The 11,502-nt window shown below is 42.1% G+C and overlaps 1 protein-coding gene across 1 annotated transcript; it reads left to right on the plus strand.

Annotated features, from left to right (window-relative positions):
* The first annotated feature begins 1,578 nt into the window (after positions 1–1,578).
* gadd45ga (growth arrest and DNA-damage-inducible, gamma a) lies at positions 1,579–3,231 on the plus strand. The gene is made up of 4 exons (XM_058070414.2): positions 1,579–1,739; positions 1,834–1,935; positions 2,017–2,227; positions 2,488–3,231. The coding sequence occupies exons 1-4, from the start codon at positions 1,687–1,689 to the stop codon at positions 2,599–2,601; spliced, it is 480 nt and encodes a 159-aa protein (XP_057926397.1). The 5' UTR covers positions 1,579–1,686; the 3' UTR covers positions 2,602–3,231.
* Positions 3,232–11,502: the final 8,271 nt, after the last annotated feature.

The following is an 11,502-nucleotide window of genomic DNA, read 5'->3' on the forward strand; positions in this document are numbered from 1 at the left end:
TTTGGGATGAAGTTATTGTCAGTCAACAAGTGATAACAACATTTGAAATAAAGTGGCCCTTGCATCCTTTCAATGACTGTGACCCTCCCTGGAATAAGTTTGGACACCCCTGGCTTAAGCACACTTCTCCATCAACTTATTTACTCATAAGTGCTCCCGTTTTGCTTTGTCATGTCCACTCTGTTGTTCTGCATTAGATTTTAGACATTACCTCAGCTTTTTTCCCTTTTTTCTGCAGGCAGTGAGTCACAAGTGATGACTCAATAATAAGCAACAAGCCTGGACTAGTTTGTGCGGAAAGGTCGTGTTTTAAATGACCAGCAGGGGGCGACAAGAGTCGAAGTACCGCTTGATAATAATCAACAGTTCTGCACAATAACACAATAATACATTAAAGGTCAACCTGATGTCGAAGGACATCCATTTTATGGATGAGGTAATATTATTTGAGGTGCCGTCACCTGACTTACAATATACATAAAATGGAATGTGTACTTATTAAGGGTAACACATTAATTATGCTAACTCACATTAGCCTGCAGCACTTGACAGTTTCCAGGAAACTGTTGTGCCCCAAGGCAGCATTAAAACTTTAAAGGTTGGAAGGGGGAAGTGTGGACTCCTTTGTTTTGTTTTGTTTTAAAAAGCCTCAAATAACAGCCCTTTGTGGTCAAACAGACGGCTGATTAAGCCAGCAGCAAGCCGAACAAAAGCCTGGCGTGTGCTGGGTGTAATTTTTCCCTGGTAAACGTGACGTCACGGGGAAAGCCAACGCAATGCGGAAGTAAGGTGGAGACACACCAGGTAGGTAAACACATGAATCAGGCTCAGGGGTGAGTGTATACGGATGCAAATACACAGGCAACAAGCTGTTTATTGGCGCAGGGGAGGACGTCTGGGCTTCTCTGGAAAGTTTGAATGTACTATTAATAGTCTGTAGTGGGAAAGTACAAGGAAAAGTAAGTTTACGGTATCATGGCGGGGTCGCGCCCCTTTTGACCTATTCCTAAGTTATCCCACGGATAGGAGAATGTTCCGTATGGAGACTTGAGAAAATGGCATTTGGTGCACAAGTTATATAACCCCCCCAGAGGCCAAACGGTAAATAAGTACAGGCATTGTACAACATTCTAGAGTACGCTGGATCGTGTTACTTAAGAGGGAGGCCAACAAAAAGCTTTCCCTGTGATTACAATAAGAAAACAGTAAACAAGTGTTAACAAATGGACATTTTGGACTTCCCAAGCTTTCAGGTGTATTCTAAATGCGATAACACAACACTTTATTGATCAGGCCAACGCTAATCAGGACATTCTCTGGACACAGTAGTGCTGTTTACAAAAGGAACGGAGGTGGGAGGGCGATTTCTTGAAAATTCGTAATCCTTCCACGCGTGGGCTTGTCAACAAACCTTGAGCAGTAAATGCCGGTAGAAGAAGGGAGGGCAGAGGGAGGGGGGACTTTTGCTTTCCCCCAAGCCGGGCTTCTGTGCACCAATCACGGAGAAGTCTGAGCGGAAAGGGCCGCCCCTTGCCGAGAATCCACGCCGGTCTTGCTATAAAGCCTCCCACTGCATGTTCCGAGCTCAGAATAACACAGGAGACCAACTGGATTACACAAACCTTCAATTTTTTTACTTTGTCTTTGTGCTGCCGAAGTGTCACGATCACACTTGGATTATTAACTATGACTCTTGAAGAGATCCGCGGACAGGAGAGCACAATGGAACACAATGAGAGGTGAGTGTTAGCGGCAATGATCTGGGTTTTTAGTTGTTGGTAGTTGGATATCATGCAGTTGTCTGATGGATTTTTGTGTTTGTTCATGGAAAAGGGTGCAAAGTGCAGGCATGGCCCTGGAGGAGCTCCTGCTCGCCGCTAAGAAGCAGGACTACCTGACAGTCGGAGTGTACGAGTCTGCAAAAGTCATGAACGTGTAAGTATTCTGACGCCTTTTTGTGCACTTGGATCGCTTTTGTGCGTGGATGTTCTAACCGGGTGTTCTCCTATCCCTCAGCGATCCCGACAGCGTGGCTTTTTGCGTGCTCGCCACCGATCAGGAACATGCGTGTGACATCGCCCTGCAGATCCACTTCACGCTCATCCAAGCCTTTTGCTTCGATAACGACATCAACGTGGTGCGCGTCAATGACATCGAGAGTCTGGCTGTTTTAGTGGGAGCAGACGAAGGCGACGAGCCCAAAGACGCGCACTGCATTCTGGTCACGGTGAGTCAGTCTGGTCCGATGACACATCATCTCATGCATGCATGTAGCACTCCAAGTCTCTGTTATCCATGCAGCATTTAAATAGTTCAGTTTTAATTTTTTCAAGGAAGCAAAGTATTACAGAAATTACCGAAATATCTCCAAAAAATGAGAAATTATATTTAAAATAATGATATAAGTGGATATTTTTTTTAAATATTGATGCAATTTATATGCTATAGTGCATGATTGTAACCCATCCTCTTATTCTTCCATTGCAGAGCCCCAGTGCAACTCCATGGAAGGACCCCGCTCTGGACAAGCTGAGTCTTTTTTGCGAGCAGAGCCGCAGCGTCTGCGACTGGGTGCCAACCATCACCCTTCCGGAACGCTGAGATGACAACCTTTTTTGAAGATGCATCACAATGAGGATGCAGACGACGATGATGATGAGAAGAAGGTCAAGGCCTTTCTGCCTCCCGTGTGTCCGGATTTAAGAGGAACAGCCTTCCAGTCAGTGCATTCAGGGTGATTGTGGATCTACCCTGCAGGGGGAGAAGGCTAGTGAGGTGGGGGTGTCGTAGGGGTGCTGTCATGACACAGTGAAGGAGGTTGGACACAAGAGATGACGGTACACTTCAACAAGAAAGACGTTGGTGGCGTGTGTGCGCAGGCGGGCAGGACTGCATCAGGCTGTGCAGAGGAGGATGTGTGAGAAAGTGCGGAGGCCGGGCTGGATGGAGCTCGTCAGATGGGAATGATGCTGATCCGGAAGTGAGAGCGGCTAAAAAAATACTTCTTTTTCATGTGCAGCCATCTGAGGAGAGAGAGGGGGTGGATCTCTCAGAGTATGAAAAGACTTGTGGGGAAGAAAATCCTCATTTGAACTGCAATTTTAATCACATTTTCATGGACTATGATTTTTCTTTACTGTTGATGTAAACTGCAAGCAAAGCCATGCAATGTTAATTTGAATTTGCACACATTTGTTTATGTTCTGTGAATAAATATTTGAACTCAAATGACTTCTTGGGTCAGAAGTGTTATTTCTCCTTTTGCATTGTGCTTATTCAACTGAGGCACGGCATCTACTATAGCAGAGGTCGCTACCTCGGAAAATATAGTTGAGGTCCAGGATTGTTTAATATACGTCAGTGGAATAATTATGTTATAGAGTCATAAAGAGAATTGAAAAACTGGAATGCAGACTGTGTTTGACAAGCAAGCAATAACCCAATGTGGGTAATTATTGGTCCTGCACAAAGATTAATTGTAGGATGGCGTCTGTTTGAGGAGAGGCCACTTATTGAGGCAATATAGTATACCGTAAATAAGGGCACTTTAAAAACAGCACAGCAGACTATGCAAAAGTTCACACGCAAAGGAATACCAATGATGGTAATTATTAGACCGAGGTGTGGCATCCGTTTGAGTGGAGGAAATATTATATGCAGTGTATTTAAAAGACTAATGCATATGGTATCCAATGAATCATTCTTCAATCAAGACATGGAGTCTATTCCAGCAGAGGCCATAACTTGAGCAAATATGGTGTATGACAAATAAGGGTTTAATGTGGATATTGGGCAAGTTGGCTAGTTATTCGTCCTGCAAAATTGAGACAGGGCATGTATTTGAATAGAGACTTATTTGAGAAAATACAATGTGCTAGGTAGGGTATTCAGAAGGCGGAAAAGTTGATAGACTGCAAATGTTCAACACCAAGCAATAGTACCATGTTATTCATTCTGCACAATATTAATTAAGGTGTGGCGTGTATTAAAGGAGAGACTTTTTTGAGGAATACGGCATGCTATGATATTAAAAGGTGGCAATGTGGCAAGTATGCAAACATGCAAACATTCACCAGCAAGCAATTTTACCATGTTGGTGGTTAATGTTCCTGTACAATATTAATTGAGGCATGGTGTCTGTTTGAGCAGATTATTATTTGAGGAAATACGGCATACTAGGTCATTGAAAAAACAGTATATAAACATCACAAGCAGGTCGTGCCATAGTAGTGATTAGTAGTCCTGTCCATCATTAATTGGTGCATGTGATCTAATAGAGCAGAGGCTTATTTGAGGTCATACAGTACAAGCAGCTAACATAGACGGTATGCAATAACTCACCAGCAAATGTGTATAAGATGTGTACACTAAGTAGTGATTAGCATGCTGTCATGAGCAGAGGCTTATTTGAGTAAATATTCATGATGTGGACTGGTTTGACCCAGAAATTCAGAGGCATCTCAGGTCAGCTGTTGTTTCTTTTCACTCGTCTGGTGATAGTCCAAGAGTTTTGTAAGTCTCGGCTTGAAGATTAAGGAAGTTACATGCTGAAAAAAAGTCAAAAGTGTCCTGCAGATCAAGTGGTTGCGTCTGCGTGATGGATCATGAGAGTTAAATACAACATTTCCTTTGACATGCAGCTTTTTCCAGGCACTGACCTTTTACTGATGTCAGAGCAGCCTAAAGGTTACTAGTCATGCTATCCCTTTGTTGTTGTTTTTTGAGTAGTTTCTGTACCCTTAGGTGCTGTTTACACTTGAACTAAGAGCAGTTTTAGAAGTGAATTTGCATGACAAAAGTGGTTTTGGAACACTCATTTAAAAACCTAAAGTGTTGAAAAGTGGAAGTTTCAGTTTATTGTTTCGGTGTAACCACTATATAACAATCATCAGTGATCATCAGTGAAAACAGAGACGTGAACACAGTAAGGGTGTGGGAAATAATCGATATTAATCGATGCATTGATTTGCATGTGCGCTATGCTCGTGCATCGGCTCATTTAGTGGGTATGGATTAGTGGTGTGTCGGCCATGAACGAACGGGTCAAAAGAGATAGTTCTTTTTTGTGAATGGAATGAACGAGGTCACCGACACTAAAGTACCCGTTCAGTCCGTTCAGTTTCAAATGATTTTCTTTGCTTGGCTGGAGAGTCAGTTCACCGTTCCTTTTGCAGGGCGAGACTATCTGCGTGATTGTCTGTCTTTCCCTAACGTCGCGCCTCGCTCTGTGGGAGGTGGGGTCTTTCTGACTAGTTCTTTTGATCCGTTCGTTCATGACCGACACACTACTAATTGACCGACACTCGTTGGCCCTCCATTCATGACCGACATTTTCAAAGAATGCCGCCTTAAGAAGCCGTACAACATGCGGATCGCCTTAAAAAGGGGACACCCCAACACGGACAAGTCTACCGCCGCCTCCTCGTGTAGTTCTTCGTCGGACACCGGGGACAAACCATGCAAATCAGGTCAGAACAAGCGGATCTTCCGCTGCTTTCAAAATTGTCCAGGAGCTAATTGTCCGTCCCTGCAACAAGTGTCCCCCTCCTTACGAGTGTTCAGCACAGCAGGTGACATTACAACAACAGAGCAGTTGGCTTCTTCCTCAATTTTGAAACAATTTTAAAAGGGTATAAGTTGTTTTCCACTTCAGCAGTTTATTAGTAGTATGTTTTGCAGACAGGAATGTAAACAAACATTGATTGCACTGTTGAAAGTGTCACTTTAACTTTGTTGTTGCTGCATACTGTATTTTTCCACAGCAGTTTAATTGAATTGTTTTACTCTACCACTGAACCACTGCTATTGTCATTGCATAGCCGATGTGAAAATGTGAGGGACACACCCAGCAGTAGAAAGAAGCAGGTATTTATTAGAGACACAGCATATGTTAGATTGGGCCTTTCTTTTTACAATGCCTGTTTATGATACTATTTAACAATGTTATATCTTTTGAGCAACAAGCAAAACTTTGTAAACTCCAGCTTTATACCTGCCATGTCTGCACTGTTGGCGGTGTGTGTTCTGATAAATCCAAGGTGAGACGTTTATTGTTTCACATGGACAATGCATTAATTGAGGCATGGCATATATAATAGTCACTATTTAAAGAAATCTGGTACAGTACATGTTAATAAAGGATTTTCCAGTAATAATGCAGACTTAATGCAAAAGTTCACTGACAAGTAAAGCCACTTATTATTCCTGTAAATAGACTAATTGAGGCATGGCATGTATTGGAGCAGAGGCCACTACTTGAGGAAACACAGTACCATATAATAAAAGGTATTCCAACAATGATAATGCAGACTTTATGCAAACGTTGACTGATAAGTAAAACCACATATTCATTCTGTAAAAAGACTAATTGAGGCATGGCATCTATTGGAGCAGAGGCCACTATTTGAGGAAATACGGTACCGTATAATAAAAGGTATTCCAACAATGATAATGCAGACTTTATGCAAACGTTAACTGATCAGTAAAACCACATATTAATTCTGCAAATGGACTAATTGAGGCATGGCATGTATTGGTGCAGAGGCCACTATAAGAGGAAATACGGTGCAGTATAATACGTAAAATGCTTTCCAATAATGATAAAACAGACTTCATGCAAAAGTTTACTGACAAGTAAAGACACTTGTTAATCCTGTAAATAGACTAATTGAGGCATGGTGTTTATTGGAATAGACGCCACCATTTGAGAAGATCTTGTGTATGCTAATGAAAGGTCAAAAGACTAGATTAGTGAGGGTGGCCGAGGCGTGATGCTGTAATCTCGCGAGAGGGTACGTGACGCGCGCAAGTCAGACAAGCGGTATACAGCGCTCCCAAACAATCTTAACTATTTAAACATCCGCAAAGTATCTTTAGATATAAACCGACATATTTAACTGCTGGAAAAGTTACAGTTCACAAAAAACAAACCTGGAAGATCTGGAGGAGTACATCGACGGGTGCTTCGATAGTATCGTCATGGGCAAGTCACCCAAGACGCCGAACTCCAAGCGTAGCCGTCCTGAGGACTCCCCTGGGGCGACGTCGCCACCAGGCACAGACATCAAGGACATCCTCGATTCCATCGACAAGAGGCTGATTTGCTTGGACGGCCGCCTGGCTCTTGTCGAGGTACTCCATAAAGAATTTCAGGCCATCCGTGAGTCTCTGGACTTCAGCCAAAAACAAATAATCTACTTGGTGACGGAGAACGCAACCCTCCGTGAATCGGGGAAGTCCCTCACCGACGGAGTTTCACAACTCCGCCAGGAAAACAAGTCCATGAAGGAAACAATCTTGGACCTTCAGGCTCGAAGCATGAGGGACAACCTCGTCTTTGCAGGAATTCCGGAGAAATCTGAGGAAGACCCGGAAGAATCCGTAAGGGCCTTCATGGCGCAACGGCTCAAGCTCCCAGCTGACGTCATCGGGGACATCACCTTCCATCGCGTCCACCGCCTGGGAACCAAGAAGCCAGAAAATAGAAGGCCGAGACCCATCGTGGCAAAATTTCAAGCACTTCAAGCAGAAGGAGCAGGTGAAAGGCCGAGGCCGAGAGCTGAAGGGGACGGACTTCAGCGTGAACGACCAGTTCCCAAGGGAGATCCTCGACAGACGCCGTCGCCTGTTCCCTATCCGAAAAAAGTTCATCAACGAGGGGTGCCGAGCTGTCATCACAGTGGACAAACTCTTTGTTAATGGACAGCTATACCGCGATTGGGAAATTACACCGTGGCTGTATTAATCATTCTAACATGGTAACTGAATATGCTTGGTAAGGTAAGGTAACATCCTACTTTTTCATAGCAACATGATAAAGGTTCGTATATTATAACGCGCTCATCCTCGTTAACGCCTGCACTCTGCCTTCAAATTACTCCCCATTTTTCTCCCTTGCATGTCACCTCATTCCTTTCCTCCCTGTCTCGCACACTTTCTCACTATCTTTCCCCTCTTTCACTCACTTATATTCCTGTTTGTCACTTGTCTGTTTTCTGCACCAGCATGTCTATACAGTTCACACACACTCACATAATCACAAACCCGCAAATACAAACATTGTACATAAAGACACACATCCATGTACACAGGTGGCTCATACTGTACATCTGACACATAAACCTACAACACTGCTACTTACACACACGCATATCTCACACATGCATACACCAACATTACACCTTCACTAGTCAGATCAGGAGGACTACATTATAATATGCCCATGTGCACTTTAAGCATATATTTAATGTATATGCTTACATTACCTACAGGCACATATACTTCACACTTGCACATGTACTATACACACACATATCATCATAAGCTAGTCTAGGATGTCCTCACTGCAATTTGTCACTTGGAATGTCAGGGGAGTCGGGTCTCGAGAAAAAAGACAAAAAATAACCATCTAAAGAATATCCAAGCAGACATTGTCTTATTGCAAGAGACTCACATCTCCAAAGCAGCTGCCCATACATTTCACTCACCACAGTTTCCACACATATACTTAGCAAACTACAACTCCAAACAGAGGGGCGTAGCCATTTTAATTAGCCGGAGGGTCAATTTTACACTGCTCAACAATACTATAGACATAGAAGGTAGATATATAATAATTAACATATCTGTGGACAATGTTAAATTTTGCATTGCCAACATATATGGTCCTAATGTTGATGACCCCTCTTTCTTTCACACCTTTTTTTCTTCTCTCTCTGCACACCTGGATTCAAGCTTGATCTTGGGAGGGGACTTCAACTTGGTATTTAATCCAGATATAGATAGGTCTAGCCCAGCTGGGGGACATCGTGAGTCTCAATCAACAACAACACTGAAAAAATATATGACTGATTTTGGTCTTTGTGATGCTTGGCGCTCTTATCACCCTACTCACAGAGAATATACGTATTTCTCACCAGTGCACCACACGTACTCCCGAATTGACTACTTCTTAACAAGTAGCTCAATCTTATCTGACATATCAAATATTCACATACACCCTATCATTATTAGTGATCACGCACCAGTCTCTCTCTTTCTTACTAACCAAACCACAAGTACACCTACTAAATGCTGGAGATTTAATACATCATTGCTTAAAGACCCAGACTTTTTAAAGGACTTTGAGAGAGAGTGGACAATGTTTTTAGATTTTAATGACCAACCGGAAACCTCGGCTTGTGTTCTCTGGGAGACAGCAAAAGTAGTAATGCGCGGGAAAATTATCTCCTACTCATCATATAAGACAAAGAAAGAAAGATTATTGGAATTGGAATTGGAGGAAAAAATCAAACTCCTTGAAACCGCTTATGCAGATTCACAGGATGAGAATACTCTGAATAATCTTAGAAAATTTAAATTAGATTTAAAAGAAATTACTGATAAGAAAATTCTGTTCCAATTACAAAGACTACGTTTGGAGAAGTTTGAACATGCCAATAAATCTGGAAAATACTTAGCTAACCAACTAAAACTTAATAAAGAAAAAAACTCCATCTCCTCCATTAGAAACTCAGAAGGTAACATCACTCACCTTCCGGAGGAAATTAATTCAGTCTTTAGGGACTTTTATAAAAGACTATACACACTTCAGATTAACCCTTCTGTTCCAGACATTGAAACATTTCTTAGCACCATAGAATTACCAAAATTGGAAAAAAATCAGGTGACAACCCTGGACTTACCCATTTCTCTAACAAATCTTTATGATGCGCTACAGCAAATGCCAAATAACAAGGCACCAGGACCGGACGGGTTCCCTGCCGAATTTTATAAAACATTCTGGTCATTGCTAGCCCCAGTATTTTTTAAAATGGTTCAGGAAATAAAAGAAAATGCACGCCTACCCTCATATATGAACTCTGCTACAATCAGTCTTTTGCTAAAATCAGAAAAGGACCCAACATTACCTTCCAGTTATCGTCCAATTTCACTTATTAATGCGGACCTTAAAATAATATGCAAAGTATTAGCTAGAAGACTGGAAAAAGTTACCCCTCATATAATACATCCCGATCAATCAGGATTTATCAAGGGGAGACACTCAGTTAGCAATGTACGCCGCTTAACCAATCTGATTGATCACTCTATCATCCATAATTTGGAAACCACAATCGTCTCACTAGACGCTGAAAAAGCATTCGACAGAGTTAACTGGAAATTTCTCTTTGCAACCCTACAGAAATTTGGCTTTGGAGAGTCATTTAGAACGTGGATCCAAATATTATATAGCACCCCTAAGGCCTCCGTTCGAACCAATAATCTGATCTCTCCAGAATTCACTTTACAAAGAGGTACTAGGCAAGGTTGTCCACTCTCCCCCTCATTGTTTGCTATCTTCATTGAACCTCTTGCAGCTGCAATTCGACAACATGTAAATATTAAAGGGATCCACACAACGAATGTTCATCATAAGATAAGCCTTTATGCTGATGATGTGTTCCTCTTCCTAAAAAACTCACACTTCTCACTTCACCAAGCTATCACACTCATCAATAACTTTAGCACCTTCTCGGACTACTCTATTAACTGGTCTAAATCCATAGTATTGCCCATTAATTTCGTTTTCCAGAGCACCCCCTCTATACCACTGCGTTCAGGGAATATCAGGTATTTGGGCATCAACATTTCCTCCAATCTGTCAGACCTGATCAGCTTGAATTATACCCCACTGTTGAAGTCGATTGAGGATGATCTTGAACGTTGGAGAACTTTGCCCATCTCTCTTATGGGCAGAGTATCCACTGTGAAAATGATGATATTACCAAGGATCAATTATCTGTTCTCTATGATCCCAACCAAACCATCTATAACTTTGTTTAAGTCATTAGATTCATATATAAATAAATTTCTTTGGAAAAATAAGCCAGCACGAATAAGCCTAAAAACATTACAAAAATCTAAAGAATGTGGGGGCTTAGAACTGCCAAATTTCTCCAATTACTTCCTGGCAAATAGGCTACAGTATATCTATAGAGTACACTACACAGGGCAGAGAATGTTTAAAATGGGTCTAACCGACTCGAACATCTGTGTACACTGCCCAGATCATGTAGTAGATGATTATTTACACTCCATGTGGGCATGTGCCCCCATTAGTAATTTCTGGCAAGCAGTGTGCGAAGACCTTTCTTTGGCACTTGGGACCTCTATTCCTTCCTCACCTGTATTATGCTTGTTGGGTGATCTTTCTACAGTCAACGTAGGAAACAAATCACACACAACTCCTCATCACAGCGTTAAGCATTGCCAAGAAAACCATTCTTATCAATTGGAAATCCAAAAAAAAAACTGAACATAGCCTTTTACAAAAATCTTCTGTTAGATCATATAGCAATTGAGAGAATGTCTGCTGAATCCAAAGAACAACTGTCAGAATTTCAATCTATATGGGCTCCAATAATTAATCTCTTAAACTAATCTCTTAATCTAATTCTCGAAGGGCTGAGTGTGCCTGTCTCTGCCCCTGGCGGTCCCGTTCCTTTGGCTTGGGGCATGGTCTTG

Source organism: Doryrhamphus excisus, linkage group LG3 (genome assembly GCF_037039965.1).
Source record: "Doryrhamphus excisus strain RoL-2023G ecotype Guam linkage group LG3, RoL_Dexc_Guam_v1.1, whole genome shotgun sequence".
Classification (NCBI taxonomy): domain Eukaryota; kingdom Metazoa; phylum Chordata; class Actinopteri; order Syngnathiformes; family Syngnathidae; genus Doryrhamphus; species Doryrhamphus excisus.